The following is a 16,778-nucleotide window of genomic DNA, read 5'->3' as shown; positions in this document are numbered from 1 at the left end:
GTTGAAATCATGAGTCAATTGAAGCTAGACAACCATGGAAAACATAGAAGCACTGCACGGCCAACTCGTCCTATTATGGGACTCCTCAGGGGCAGTGCGCATCCACGATCCCGCACTCGCGAGATTCGAACCCAGGACCTACCAGTCTCGCGCCAGAGCACTTAACCGATAGACCACTGAGCCGGCATCCAACACCATTGGCTGTCCAGTGCTTCCAGATTTTCCATGGTGGTCTAGCTTCAATTGACTCATGATTTCAACTATATAAATACTAAATTCTCCACAAAACCCTATCTCATCATTTTATAGTTTTATTAATACATTTTGTAGAACAAGTTTTTTTCATTTAAAGAAAGTTGATAAAATTAGATCATTTAGTTTTAAAATATTGAAAATAAAAGTTTATTTAAATTTTTTGAGGTTTTCTAGGGAACACTTTTTCTCTCAGATTTACAACTGACGAACATCTGGAAGTCAAAACAACTGTCTGTCAACCAACACCCAAGTCAGAATTTTCAATACAAATGTCAAGATAGTTCTACTGTATGGAGTGGAGACGTGGAGAACTACGAAAGCCATCATCCAGAAGATATAGGTGTTTATTAACAATTGTCTACGCAAAAGACTTCAGATCCGTTGGCCAGACACTGTCAGCAACTTTCTACTATGGGAGAGAACAAACCATATTCCATCCAGTGGAGGAAGAAATCAGGAAGAAGCACTGGAAATGGATAGGACACACATTGAGGAAATCACCCAACTGCGTCACAAGACAAGTCCTCACATGGAATCCTGAATGCCAAAGAAGAAGAGGAAGACCAAAGAACACATTACTCCGAGAGATGGAGACAGACATGAGAAGAATGAACAACAATTGGATAGAACTAGAAAGGAAGGTGGGGTGCAGAGTGGGTTGGAGAATGCTGATCTTTGGCGGGAGTAACAGGCGTAAGTAAGTAAGTACTTTGTTTTGTTTTTGTATCGGTTTAGTTTTAAAATCTTGAAAAGAGAAGAAAAAAAGAAAGTATTTTTGAAGGTAATATTATTTGTCATGCCTTAATGATCACATTTGTTCATTTTGATGAATATAATTTTGGAACAGGGATTTAATTACGTAAAGTGAAATCGATTTACAAGTATATATATTTATATATTCCATATATGTCTATATGTGTCTTGGAAACTACATTTATATTATTGTTATTATGTGTTTATAGACAGTTGTGAATAAATATTTGAAAACTATGGATAAAAGCACATACGAATGTGTATTACTAGTAAGTAGTGTGATATAAATTTTCGATCAATTCAATAAAGTTTTTTTTCAACAATACCATTTTATATATACTTGAAATCATGAGTCAATTGAAGCTAGACCACCGTAGAAAACCTGAGAGCACTGAACGGCCGTTTTGTCTTGTTGTGGGACTACTTAGCAGTGCGCATCCACGATCCCGCTCCACGAGATTCGAACCCAGGACCTACCAGTCTCGCACCAGAGCACTTGACCGATAGACCACTGAGTCATACCATTTGAAATGAAAGTTTATTATGATTATAATCTGTCCATATCATGGACTCTCGTTTGTTAGTTATTTTAACTTTACTGAACGAAATCAATAGTCTGTTTGTGAATAGTTAGAATATATTACTGTGAGAAACTCACATTTATTAGTCTCAGCAATGTGACAATGATTATGTAAGATGTATGATTAATTAACTGAAAGTCAAGATAGTAAGCTACTTGTATGTTAAAATCATAATTATTTTGTAATTAAACTTGGCTACTTTCTAGATGTAATCTTTCGAATAGCTAAGTCATCTTGTGAAACCATACTTGGCAAGGAACAAAAGGACAACCCCCCCCAAAAAAAACATTAGATGAATGAGTTATCCTAACTTTTGACTGTAAGATTTATTATTCATCACCAACTCTAGCCATCATTGAATTTGAAGAGTAGACATAAATAAATCAAGATTTACAGTGGTTAGCTAGTATGTGTGTTAAGTATTATAGGATAAACTACACATCACTTTTCTGACTTCACACTATCTCTGTAATACAGAGGCAATGATTGAAAACAAGGGAAAATCTTAATTATATTCAACAATTCGATCATACAACTTTAAATAAACTAATCCAATACTCTACAGATTTAGTTTGAAAACCTAATTACCAGCTATATTGAAAGTTTATCTTTTTATCAGCCATTCCAAACAATCAAAGCAATCATCAGTCAAACTTTCAAACTACCTAACCCAGCCCGTTCCGCATTCAAATGATTAACCATTTAATCATTTAACAGTTCAATTGAATGACTGAACTAAATTTTAAAACTAGTAACCAGTTAGATCTTATAATCCAACTTCCAATCCTGTTATAACCTAGGATTTCATTCAACTCCGGTTATCATCCCGTCCAAATAACTTTATTGTCAATTATAAAACTGATCTACTGATTTTATCAATATGAAAATGATTAAGAGAATATGTATAGAAGTATATTACTTTTATATATTTATTATTATCATTCATATAAGCGTGAAAATGACCATTCTTAATGTGTTGATTTCATTCGATCAATTATGTCATACTGTGGTAAATTGAATAGTTTTTGTGTTTCGTTTAAACTTCCTAACAGTATATACTTTCAACTCCCCGACAATTCATACGACTTCTAAACGTTTTCCTTAGGAAGAATTAAACAGAGTGTTTGAAACTATCAGGGCTCAGTAGCTGAGTGGATAACGAGATAGCGTTTGAAGCGAACAGTACTGGGTTCGAGTCCCAGAGTGAACATCAACTCTGAGATGTAGGTACATCCAGCTGACGAGTCCCAAATGGGATGAAACGCGCATCATGTATTCTACTACTAGCCACTATCCATCTTTGTTTAGAGTGTTTGAAACTATTGTTTATTAATTCATTGGTCAACTTTTCAAGAAGACAATACACTTTAAAATAAAATGTTTGTTTTTAAATTATACACACAAAAAACCGATCGGTTCATAGAACATTGATTTCTTATTAGATAACATTCATGCATAAATTAAATAGTCAGTTATGTAATAAGATATTTCTATAAACTGGATTTAAGTAGTAAAAAACTATTCGACGTTTTGTGAAAATTATTCATTTGACAGTATTTAACAATTGCGTATTTCTTTCTTAAAACTGCTTATTTCTTGAAGTATTCAGTAAGTCTTGTAGTCAATGAATAGTAGTTTACAGATAAGATATTTTATCACCGTTTGATCAGAATAACACTTGCTGAACTTTGCTATAAAGGCATTCATCCAGTTCAAAATTCTACGAATATACTCGATGTTTGATGAGTTACTTGAAGTAAAATATTTCAATAAGATATGGTAATTGTATTTTGATTACTTAAGTTAAGTTATAGTTACCGAGTGAGCTCAGGATGAGCGTTTCGTTCTGTTTAGTGTACTGATAAGTTTGTCACCTGAAAAATTGATAATGACTTCCTAACCACTTGTTAGATCTCCCAGAATACTTCTACCGCTGAGCCCAGGCTGTAGATGATGTGGAGTAAAATAAGATTTACTTGAAGGTTAGCTGATGTACAGAGAACAAGAGTAAACATAAGTTTGTTGGTAACTGTTAACATCTGAAACTTTTGAAAGCATGCTGAATTTAACGATACAGAACAGAACATAATCTATTAGCTTACTAGTAGTCTCCAATAGATAGTTGTTAAATGAGATGCTCTTGGCTATTCCCTGACTTCTAAAGACCTTGTCGAGGAATCCTTGAGGGATCTCATCACACACATCATCAAGATACACTTGGGCCCTAGTATGAAAATCCACCCTGAAATAATAACATAGGAGTCGCAAATAAGAAAAATTACGTAATATGGATTCCATTGCTGTTCAAAATCTATCTCTGTTGAAACTTTTAAGTAATGACATTATCAAAGAAACCTGTTGAGGATGCACATACGCTAATAGACATTGATCAACAAACAGAAAACTCAAACCTTCACAATACATGTAATACTTTAATTACGTTTGATTTTTTCAATAAACTGTTTGAGTCATAATTTTATGACATAGTGAGTCAATTATTATGCTGTCTAGACAGATGAATTGATACTAATAATAAATAATCTATGTAAGGTCTCTGATTGTGAAGCTGGGTAACACGGGATCGAATCCGTCAGGAAGCATCAGTTACTTCGAGATTACAGGTACACCTTGCTGATGAGTGTTAAGTAGCACGCAACCTAGGTCCAGGGATTCCTGTTGACCACCTCCAACCACCGTCTTAAAATAAAGAGTATTTGGAAAATTAGAACTTTCTTGTGTTAATACAGTAACTTAATTATAATTTCTGGAATGACATATGACCTTAGACTTGATATCGTCTTTTATTTTGTTTTCGGTTAAACTAAACCAAAGTATCAACAAAATAAAGTAATTCAGAACTCAGATGGCGTCATATTAAGGTTAATTACCGGGGTTCCTTACGCATAAGTTAGATATCTAAATCTGTTGACAAAGATGATGATTTCCAAGTGGTCGATTTACTAATTCACCAAAAAGATAGAAAACAAAAAAAACATGTAAGTGTATCGTAGAAAAATTAGATTAAATTTTCTTTATGTACTAATCTTTGCCCAAAACTGTGGTATTTGCTTTTAATCAGAATCAGAAGTCATTTCATTGTTGATAACACAAACTTGATAACTTCTTTTTAACATTTTATCATCAACCACGGGAATACTGAAGTTTGTTGACGATGAAGAAACTCATTAGACCAGTACATCTAACTTGTTTAGCTCAAATATCATGTGGATCTACAAAACAACCTTACTAGACATTTGATTTTCTGTTCCACTAATTTAATTACATCTAACTGATAAGTATGTTCAGAATAAATCAGTTTTGCCATGAATCATCACTAATTTTAATGAGTAGTAGTCGATAATGTAAACAATTATTTGTCAGTTTTAGTACATATTGTGACATTTTGCAAAATACACTTAAGTACTGTTTGACAAGGTTGAGAAAAAAGGTCATTTAGTCCTATTTCCACCACTTTTCCTTAAGATGAAACTTTAATACATCTCATGAGTATGCAACCCATCAAGTAAATATGTAAGGCTGTTTCAACTTGAAATTTGTTGTTATTACCAATCGATATTATACTGAGTTTTTAACTCAGTTGAAAGATTTATTTAATACATATCAGATAATCAAAAGGGGGTTTTGTGGAGATTTTAGTAATTTTATATAGTTGAGATCATGAGTTAATTGAAGCTAGACAACCATGGAAAACCTGGAAACACTGGACGGCCGTTTCGTCCTATCGCGGGACTCCTCAGCAGTGCGCATCTAAGATCCCGCCCCAAGAGATGCGAACTCAGGACCTACCAGTCTTGGGTCCGAGCACTTAACCGATAGACCACTGAGTTGGCCGGCATCCAACGGTGTTAATGTCTAACTTCAAATAATACAAAAATTAAAAAGGGGATTGTGCTACTGTGAGGTGTTAAGGCCTTCAGAGTCACAACAGTATATTGTTGATTAAATTACATGATTGAAGGAAGACCACAACAACAGAAAGACAAATCAATGAAAACTTGTAAAACTCAACTGAAAGAGAGATAGATAATCAAAATATAGAAGATATGTAGAAGTGTTGAATTCAAGATAACTGTAGTTAATTGCAAATTTTTCCAAGTATAGGTCAAATGAAGTAAACTTTAAAAAAAAAACTAATTTTTGTGTTTATCATACAAGATGGTAAATTATCATAATATTGATTTTCATGTGAACCAGATATGATCTAGGTTTTATATAATCTAAATAATATAACTTCAACATATAGAGGTATCATTACCAAGTTTTGATTTGATAATTTTGAATAAATTTAGCATTGGATAGATTGTCAGCAAAGATGGATAGCGGAATCTAGGACAAGCGTTTCGTCCTATTTGGGACTCGTCAGATGGATGTAACTGCATCTCAGAGTTGATGTTCACTTTGGGACTCGAACCCAGTACAGTTCGCTTCAAACGCCAACGCGTTTTCCACTCAGCTATTGAGTCCTGATAGCCGCTTGCTTGTGCAATGGGGTGAAGTTTAAATTTACTCAGTATTGCTTGTTTGAATCTTCCCATCGATTTGTTAGGACTGCTACTGGTCAGTCTCTTATTGGCATATGTGCATACTGTGCGTATTGCCTCGATATAGCCTTATTGTTATAAATAATATCCCAATGAGTAGAAAAATTAGACTTTCTGACGTTTCGTGACTCAGTGTTAGCCACTTCTTCGGAGAATAAATAACCAAATGTTAACAATAATCTAAGTTGAAATAATACAATGGAACAACACATGAATATTAGGTGCGATCAATCATGAAAACAAACCTGTCACGAAACGTCAGAAAATCGAATTTTCCTACTCACTGGGATATTACAAATATATTACTATTTATTTATAACTTCAATATATGGTAAAATCACAGAGTTAGCGTTTTTTTAGCGAGTTGGTTTTCTACGGGATAGGGTCGCTAACCCAATGCCCAACCCTCCTCCTATATCCGGGCTTGAGACCGGCAGTAGCCCCGGAGGAGCTACAGGCGGAGTTATGAATCAAAGCTAAGTATTAAAAAGAAGAGAATCAATATGTTTAATGCAGATAGATCATGAATTTTATGATAAGTTCAGCAAATAACTACGGTATCATCTTATATTTTACATTTTAATTTAATCAAATCAATACACTCATATTACTATATTGGTAGTCGGTTGAATTAAGAGTATCAAATTGATACGCTTTAATTTGCTGTAAACCGAATGTCTATAGACAGTAACCTTTTTTTATGTCTAGTCCATTTTTATTTATTACCATTTTTATTCATTATCACTTCGACGGATATATATATATATATGTAATGTTAGTTGCGATGACAACAAAACCAATGACTGGTATTGTGATCTATGTTATTATTCATTCTTTCATATTTATCTATGTTTATATGACAGTTATGGTATCTTGTTAATCTGATAGTCATATACACACCATACATATAAACATGTACCAGTGATTGTTAGTTAATCACTTCATTAACAACATCCTGTTATAGATACAAGTGTTTAGCAGACATGTTTAAGATAAAGCGTATCGAAATATATGTAAAACAATGCTAATGATCATGTTGATAAGATTAGACTTCATTATTTCAGTGGTTACGTAATTTCACTAAACACAACATAAATAAGTGTTATCTATCAGTCACGTAATATCAAGTTAGAAATTAAGATACTATTAGTGTTTGACAAACGATAGTTACTGAAGTTGATATAGGTATTTAAAAGGACTCCAAAAATCGTGATTAGATTAGGAACGTGCAAGATGTAGTAGAGTACATGTTTAGAGTGAATATCAGTGTAGAGTTTTGTGAAGATCATTGAGTTTCTTTGAATTTTAGACCATGAACTGACCTTAATCAGATTACCGTTGGAAACCTGGAAGCATAGGAGTGTCGTTTTGTCCGAGTGCCTAGCAGTCAGAACAATGCATCTACAACTCCTCATCCGGTAGTCGAACATTAGATCTGTTTCGCACAGAAACACTTAACGTCTAGACCACAGGTCCGGGATACAGCGGTGTCAATGTCTAACTTTAATTAATGCACTATATTGTGTCTCCATCTCCCATTACTATCTCACATTGTTGAATCCAGGGTTATGGATGAAAGCAGTTGAAGAGTCTCATACTAGAACAAAGTGGTCGTCTATTGTCTTCAGGTCTTTAATGGTGGTCGCATCAAGATTAACTCGTGATTTAAAATCTAAAAAAATATGTGCTGAAATAAACAAAAGAGCAACTGGTCTTTTAAAATAGGGGTATTTAATAACACTTATGATACATGATTACATGATTGCGTCATGATTACGTAATCGTAATGAAAATAATAGCTGGTCACATGACACAAAGACATAATTAAAGACAAGATTAAATTAATATATGAACAATAAGATTGACTATGTATAAGAGAAGACTGTTTGTTTGAATTTCTATTTACCATTAATAAAGAAAAGTTTATTACACTTTCCTGTTGTACATATAGGTTAGGTGTGAGACGTCTAGTCACAATAGGCTTTATAACGTTGAGAAATTAATTAAACTCTCTTATTCTTCTTTTATGAACATTGGAAGTAGAGAACAAATAACGTGAGAATTACATCATCAACGGATGTCAACTTGTGAATTACTAATGTTTACTCTTAGAAATAGACAACTTTAACATGAACTTTGAACTGATAATCATGTTTCAGGTTGAAATGAACTTTGAGGTTATTTAGTGAAGTTGATATCGTTAAGTCAGTGAAATAGAATAAAGTAGTTCATACCTATAATTTAAAAAGCTGTCAATGGTAAGGTAATTTTTCAAATAGTTGTTCTGAGGGGGGTTTTGTGGAGATTTTAGTAATTTTTTATAGTTGAGATCATGAGTCAATTGAAGCTAGACCATCATGGATAACCTGGAAACACTGGACGGTCGTCTCGTTCTAGTGTTGTTGCTTTTATTTCATTGATTAGGATAAATGAAGAAAGGTGATATCATAGTATTTCATGTACAGTAAAATAACCATTTTATACACATTTGTCAAACGAACTAAGTGTTTTTATCGATTTTCAGTCACATGTTCTCAAATTGTTTGCAATAAATCAATTTCTGTAATTGAAAAATGGATCGTAGTAATCAATTTTTTAAAATCTTTATTGAAGTTCAGTCTTAAGACAATATTTTACTTTTAATTACGTGGTTTAGTCAGGACATGGAGTTGACCTGCCATTTACTGACATGAGATAAAACCCAGCTAAAGGGGTTGTCGTGGATTTTTATGTTATCATGGTGTTTGTTGAAATCGTTAAAAATAAACACTGGAATTAGTGACTACATACAAATTTTTATTTTTAAAGCATAGTTAAATGTTTTCTATGGTAAATTACTGCACTAAGTGGTAATATTAGCAGAGATGGTTTATTGGTACTATGGTATGGTCTACTTATATCCATATAAGTAGTATATAGTGTTGGTCAGACATAGAATGTATTTTGGCAGAAGACCGATGAGCAAAGAACTGAAATGAAGCGCAATCGTTTGGAAAATGCATGAGCAATGAAATTAGAGAAGAAACAGTGAAGATTGAAACAATTGGCTATCATTTTGCAAATTTACTGTTCATTGTTTGGTTATCAGAATTTACTGAGATAGTCTGTAAATTTTGCTTAAATACATTCGATTGTCCCCAGTCGTGTTCTGTTCACTACAGTATATATGAAACAGAATGTTAGTTTTTCGTGGAAGGGTTTTCCGACTAACGATTTTTTAATATTCTTGGGTTGGAATGCATCATTGTCAGCAACAATATTTTATGTTTTCCACAATAAACAAAGTAAAGACAAATAAATTCTACATAGGGGGTGATGCACAGTTGTTGACGAAGACAATAGGGTTGTTTGTCCGTAACTGTAGTTCCTACACTGGGAACTGGTATGAAACCAGTAAACTCCAAAGTTCATTGTTTCGACTTACAGTTAAAAGTGAAAAGGCTGATATTAGCCTATTTATATCGAATGATTCGTGGTAGTCTTATTTGGAACTATCGTTTTAAGTTCCAGTACGCTAACTAAATCTGTAAACATAAATAGCGAGACTTATCAGTTAAATCAACTACATAATCAAATTTTTCGTATATCGGAACCGTGTTTATTTGTAATCATGGTTGATGTACTAAGTTAATGATGCGGTACTTTCATGTACTGTGATACAGTAAGTGAAATGCTCATTTTCTACTTAAAACTTGGAAACATGGGATTGAAAATGTGAAATAACCCCAAGTTTGATCAAGAATTGACGTACCTTCATTTTTCTTCTTTAGACCATGTTAGTAGCAAGGGCACATGTATTTCACCAACTGGGAACAGTCTTCTTCCTTTTTAATAGAAAGTGGTAGGTGACTGGGCTTGTGTTAAAGATTGCTAACAGCATTTCGTCCAAAGAATATGTACTCTACGGGATTACCGTAATAAGCATTAGGAACACCGAATTTCTTTTCCTTTGAACTGTAAATGACATACAGATCAATTCAAAAACAAGGAAGCTGTGATGACACTAACTATCAATAAATACAAATGATTATAATTAAAGTTCAGCAGAAAGTTTTTTAGAAAGGTAAATTTCCTCATCCGTTTATATCTTCTCAGCTCCAAGTTCGGGAGTGTTAATAGGCATTTTAAGGAAGATTACCTTATTCTTCTTATATTCGTTATCTCTATACTAGATGACTGAGAAGAGATAAATTAAGTAAGAATCTAAATACCAATATTCCTGAATGTATATGTAAGTACTTGGGTTAACCACAATATGAGTGAGTGGACGCGATGGACTGAGATAGTAGTGGTATTGGAATAACATTGTAATAAGATATCTTCGTATTTTAATTTGATTTGTATTGACACTAGAACTTAGAATCACAGTCAACTGTATTAGGATTGAAATAACACTGGCAAGAGAACATCCAGCAATCGTAATATAGTCAAATAAATATAGGATTGCAGTGCAGCAATGTTTACTTCTAAACGGATTGTCTCATTATGCACTAGGGTTACTTCCTAATCTATATAAAGGTATTCAGTGAAATACTGTAAAAAAATATCACTTTCCGAAAGCTTAATATATCAATGAAATTGAATGTATTCACCTTGCTTAACATAAGTTAATCAGAATGTAGTAGGCCGATGCTCATTAACTGGTAGTTAGACATCTATTCCGAAAATTACAGCGAATGCGCCTCATTAGCAAAGTTATCCTCGAGTCATTGCAGTATTCTTCAGCTATCCGTTCTGATAGATTGGATAGTATGCATTGCATATCATGAGCATCAGCAGCTATATATTATGAATTATCTCTCTTACCTTATCTTATTGTTTTGTACGTGGAATCAATAAACTCCACCTGTAGCTCTTCTAGAATTAGTGCCGGTCCCAAGCCCGGGTAAAGGAGTAGGGCTGGGCATGGGGTTTGCGACCCCATCCCGTAGAAAACTAACTCGCTAAAAAAACGCTAACCAGAACATAACTATTCAAACCATTTAAACACTGTCCTCCAAGTTGAAGGAGGAATTATGACGTCTCATGGTGAAAACCGAGGTACTTGGGAAGTCACGAGACCGATGCCCCTTCTAAGAACCACAGCAACAATTAATATAGGTACATGGAACGCTCGGACATAACGAAGAAACTAGCAGGGAGATATAGTAAACCGAAGAGACCAGTCAGGGACAAAGAAGGGAAGACAATCACGGAGATTCAAGAATAGAGGAGAAGATGGGCAGAATACTTCAAGGAACTACTGAATAGGTCAGCTCCATTGGATCCACCGGACATCGAAGTCATAAAGGTGTATGACTTATTCTTCATAGGAACAAATTTATTTCCTCAAAACCTATGTACTAAACCATGGTCGTAAGATCTTCGAAAGTTCCAATCATTAAAACACGATCACAAGGAGTATCGAACTAGATAACAGACAGTCTAGGCAGATGTCCGCTTTACAGCGCTTCATCCTAATTTCAACACTCCATATCATCCATAAATATGATCTTATTCTTCACATTCGAAATTTTAAACTGATTAACATTAAAATTCATTTGTAATTACATTATGTATTTCTCATCATTTAAATTATATCAATCTGTTCAAGGGTCAATCATACAATATTATACGTTATACATTGTGATTTATGTAATTTTATAGTATTATAGAATGAAATATGTTACTGATTTTCGCATATTTAACAAAATGTATACAAACCCTATATTCAATAGTTTCAGTTCATTGACTTGTATGACTTGTATAGAAATACAAAATGAAATAAAATAACGAGAACAAATGTGATAGAATTTTGTTGTCGTTGTTGTTGTTGTTGACCGAATTGTTTGTGACTAGTGTGTAGCATAGGCCGCACACCACCATTCTCCATCCAACTCTGTCCTGGGCAATCCTTTCCAATTTTTTCCAGTTAACATTCATCCTTTTCATATCAGCTTCTATTTCCCGACGTTATGTGTTCTTTGGCCCTCCTCTTTTCCACTTCCCTTCTGGATTCCAAGTTAGGGATTGCCTCGTGATGCAGTTTGGTGATTCCCTTAATGAATGTCCCATCCACTCCCAACGTCTTTTCCCGATTTCCTCTTCAGCTGGAAGCTGGTTTGTCCTCTCCCATAAAACGTTGTTGCTGATAGTATCCGGTCAGTGAATGTTGAGTATTTTGCGTAGACAACTGTTTATAAATACTTGTACCTTCCTGATGATGGCCGTAGTAGTTCTCCACGTTTCAGCTCCGTACAGTAGTACTGTCTTGACGTTCGTATTGAAGATTCTGACTTTGAAATTAGTTGACAGTTGTTTTGAGTTCCATATGTTCTTCAATTGTAGAAATGCTGTCCTTGCTTTGCTAATCTTCGCCTTTATATCTGCATCCGATCCTCCTTGTTCATCAATGACGAACGTGAATGATTCCACCTCTTCCAGAATTTCTCCATCAAGTGTGACTGGGTTGGTGTTCTCCGTGTTTTATTTGAGAATCTTTCTTTTTCCTTTGTGCATGATGAGGCCTACTGATGCAGAGGCTGCTACTACATTTGCTGTCTTCGTCTGTATTCGAGTTAAGTGCAATCGATTTATCAGTTGGTTTACATGACACTGAGAAACGTCAAGATGTTCAATTACATAACTATTTGATATTTCAATCAGTCTTTTAACAAAAACTAAAACAGACATTTATAAATTAGATTTGAATTTTAGAGAAATTTTATGGAGTTAAATTTTTGGTGACTGATTAGTGATTCATGTTCGGAAGAGTTAACTACATACAGTTTTCTTTATAATGTATTATATTTATCAAGAACTCATTATTTTAAACCAATTAGGTTTCTTAAAATTTTCAACAATGGTCAAAAAATCTTCTAGAACTTCGAATTACAATGAGATTTGTCAAAGCTATTCGATGTAACTGAGAATGTATGTTATTTTATGAGACTACTTGTGAGTAGTTAAACGTTTCAGGCGTAATTTCATGCGCTAGGATAAAACACAAATCAAAGCGAAGTAAACAAAACTTATCAATTATGAAATACGTATTTCAACCCAATATTATAGTCTTCAACTGATATAATAGACTAAAAATAGTTTAAAAAGCAACGAAAACCAATCAGGAAAGGAGTATTCCCAATAAAAGGAAGAACCATTGAAGTTCAATAGAAATATTGGTTTTCTGTCCTTATAATATTTCGTACATGTATAATACTTATCATATTCGAACATGGTTATGAATTAATCGATCCGTGACTAAAACCACATTACAAATCGGTTTCTGCTTGTAAAGACCTGCGGTTACTTCTAAGTAAAATAGCGAACTGTATTGAATTACAGAACTCAAAATGAGATAACTGTATGACATAGTTGTGATAGGTATTAATTTTAAAGGCTAATTCAAAAGTAGTAGTCTGGATTGATTTAAATGTAGAATTGACATTTATCAAACTACTATTTTGTGAGATCAATAGGGAATTATAATAGTGAAGTGAAATAACATAATATAACATGATGTGGAATAACATCTGGTAGAGCGAACAATTAAAGTGCTAGATGATTGAACCTGCGTTTCATTCTTGCTGGTATTTGTTAGAAACGCGGTCTGAAGCTCCCCGTGGGTTTCAAACCTGCGTTAATTAGCCTGTCAGTTGGAGGCGCTACCGGCGAGCTTTCTGGGCAGTAATTAACCCTCAACTTGATCGATAGATTTCGATGAGCACTTAAAGGATTAGACAAACATAACACTGATCACCATTAATCAATGATCAGTCAATTTTACAAACATCGAAAGTAACGAAGCATCTAAAGTTTTCAGTGTAATTTTATTCTATTCAGCAATGCACACACATGAATCCATCCGGGGTCAGATAAAGAACTTTCAAATATATATTGGAAGTCAGAAGGGGTTTTGTGGAGATTTCAGTATTTTTCAAAGTTGAAATCATGAGTCAATTGAAGCTAGACCACCATGGAAAACCTGGGAGCACTGGACGGCCATTTCGTCCTATTACAGGACTCCCATATGGGAGATTTTTTGACATTGGTTAGTCATTATTTATGCTCAACCAGAATAGTTGTTAGTCAGTTTCACCATTATAATAGAGTAACCATTTTACTCTTAGACTCATAAATTCGGTTTACGAATAACAAGGAGACAAACATACATGTCTCTATTTAGGTTTCATAATATTTACTGCCAAAATAGGTTTTTAAACAATTTATGAAATCATGTGAATAAATCATTCTAATAACAGATACAATCAATTAGTTAAAATGGTTGTGTGGTGTTTGGAAGGTTGCTGAACAGGTAGTTCACAAATTTGAATAGTTCGATTGATCATATTGTTGTTTTTTTCAGTAATTTAGGTTTGTTAAAACACTTTTTATCTTAACATATGCTAAGGATGTTTACTTAGGTATCTAGTATTTTTTTTTAAATAGTGAAAATAAAACTACACAATCTAACTGGTTACAAATCAGATTGGAAAATATTTAATCAAAGTAGGGTTTATAGGATCAATAGTGAGAGAGGGTTTTCTATGGAAACTTTTAGTAATTTTTTATATACAGTTGAAATCATAAGTCAATTGAAGCTAGACAACCATGGAAAACCTGGAAGCACTGCTTGACGGCCAACTCGTTCTATTGTGGGACTCCTCAACAGTGCGCATCCACGAATCCGCACTCGCGAGATTCAAACCCAGGACCTACCAGTCTCGCGCCGGAGCACTTAACCGATAGATTGGTTGAAGTTAGACATTAACACCGTTGGATGCCAGCCGGCTCAGTGGTCTATCAGTTAAGTGCTTTGGCGTGAGACTGGTATGTCCAGGGTTGGAATCTCGCGAGGCGGCATCGTGGATGCGCACTGTTGAGGAGTCCCTCAATAGTGAGAGTTTGAAAAAAATAACTAACGGTTTATATTGGTACGATGTACGATATGATGTAGGTGTACTACAATAATGGGTCGGAAATGTAAAATGATCTATAAGTAGGTAAAATCAAGCAATAAACAGTGAATTTCACCTAGTTATTCATTCAATGATTGTTTAAAAGTCAATTAAGTTATATAAGAATAATCAAAACGTACAGTATTTCACAAAAACAAAACATGGTTACGTCAACACTTCGTTATCTGCTAGTTTTTAAAGTAAAAAAGTATGTTTAATAAGTGTTCCATATTATCGATAAGAGCAAATCTAAGCCACAAAAGTGTGCACACGTCAGTTATAAATAAACCTGTATGTACGGAAATAGTTTGTTCAGAGGTGTTTAGTATCCATCAACGATCCTGTCTCACGAGATTCAAACCCAGGACCTACCAGTCTCGCGTGCGAGCGCTTAACCACTAGACAGCTTTTGAATCAAGCATAAAGCCTTAGTACAAAATATGAAAATGATTTTATTTTATAGGAATTAGACTGCTATTGATAAATCATAAAATTGTTTACACAGCGAAATCATGATGGAGATTTTAAGTGGAAGTTTTTGAACAAATAATTGGTAACAATTCCAAAATATTATTACGTAATACGACATGACATTCATTATTGGAAGAAGGGTGGTAAGTCCCAAATTTCAAATTCAAACCATTGAACTGTTGTCGTAACTGAACGAAAGATGAAAACCAAGTTTTTAATTTTATTTATTACTTAAGTAGTTAGGAGTTATTCACTATTAAAACAAAAGTCGCTTTAACTCCATGGCTGTTATCATTTTTGTGAATCTCACCATAAAAGATGTACAGTTTGATGATTATTGTAAACGAGCACATTTTATATATCTCATGTTCTGTGTATAACAGATGAAGTATAATCATTAAGGAAGGTGAATGTCCAACTTTCTATTATTTCAACGTACTTGCTTTTACGGTATATATATATAAATTAGTTATTGAGTTTTACCTGAACGTTTTCTGTAAGTAGTCTTAGTAGCTGTTCGAATTACAACATTGGTGTGGATATGCTTGTTGAGGATAAGTCAATGACATCAGTAGTCTCTTTTAGAAGTTTATTCAATCATATCATGAGACCGATCTGTTTGAACTACGTACATTCTTGTCCTTCCAACAAAATTACTTATGATAAATAATACATTCCGTATGTGACAACTTATTCTGAGAGATTGAACTGTTTCAAGTAAAGTAGATGTGGTCAGTATTGATCGTCATTATAGTTATCAGGAAAGAGAACTGTTTTTATTTTTTGAAATACACGGACTGATCAAAGTTAGAATCGTGCTTCACTGAACTTTGATTCACTGGTCTAGAGCTAACTCTAACATTGTCAGACCATTAAGTCCTGGACTGGATCTTTTGTTCGGTTGTGTGTACATATTGCAAAGGAGTATTGTATTAGAATGAAATAGCTGTCAAGTTTTATCTGATTTTTAGCGACCAACTAACTTTTATCTTTGAAGAATAAGTAACGTTGTTTCGGATTTAGATCCATAAGTCATTATCAGAATAAAAATCATTTCCTTGTTAATGTATATCAACCAAAGAATGGCAGGGTTTACATAATACCATCATCTGATCTACTATATTGACATTAGGTATTGAAATAATAGATGGTGGAGAAGATTTGTAGCTCAGGTGGGTGATTTTGATGTGGGTTTGTTCTCTGAGCTGGATGGTTTGGTC

At 33.9% G+C, this 16,778-nt stretch overlaps 1 protein-coding gene and 1 non-coding gene across 2 annotated transcripts in view; both read left to right on the top strand.

Moving 5' to 3' along the window:
* Window positions 1-2,727: 2,727 nt before the first annotated feature.
* On the top strand, window positions 2,728-2,798 carry Smp_tRNA_02388_Pseudo_TTG.1.1. Its single transcript has one exon. It is a non-coding gene (tRNA).
* A 5,608-nt stretch (window positions 2,799-8,406) lies between these two features.
* The window catches only part of Smp_144440 (replication A protein, putative), a gene marked incomplete at both ends in the record, with an annotated part of 14,384 nt that continues 6,012 nt past the window's right edge, over window positions 8,407-16,778 (top strand). Inside the window, 1 exon segment of the mRNA XM_018791209.1 lies at window positions 8,407-8,414. Coding sequence (XP_018647345.1) covers window positions 8,407-8,414 — 8 coding nt within the window.

This window comes from Schistosoma mansoni, assembly GCF_000237925.1.
Source record: "Schistosoma mansoni, WGS project CABG00000000 data, supercontig 0237, strain Puerto Rico, whole genome shotgun sequence".
NCBI lineage: Eukaryota > Metazoa > Platyhelminthes > Trematoda > Strigeidida > Schistosomatidae > Schistosoma > Schistosoma mansoni.
Note: the sequence above shows the minus strand (reverse complement) of the source record. Positions and strands in the feature narration are given on the sequence as shown.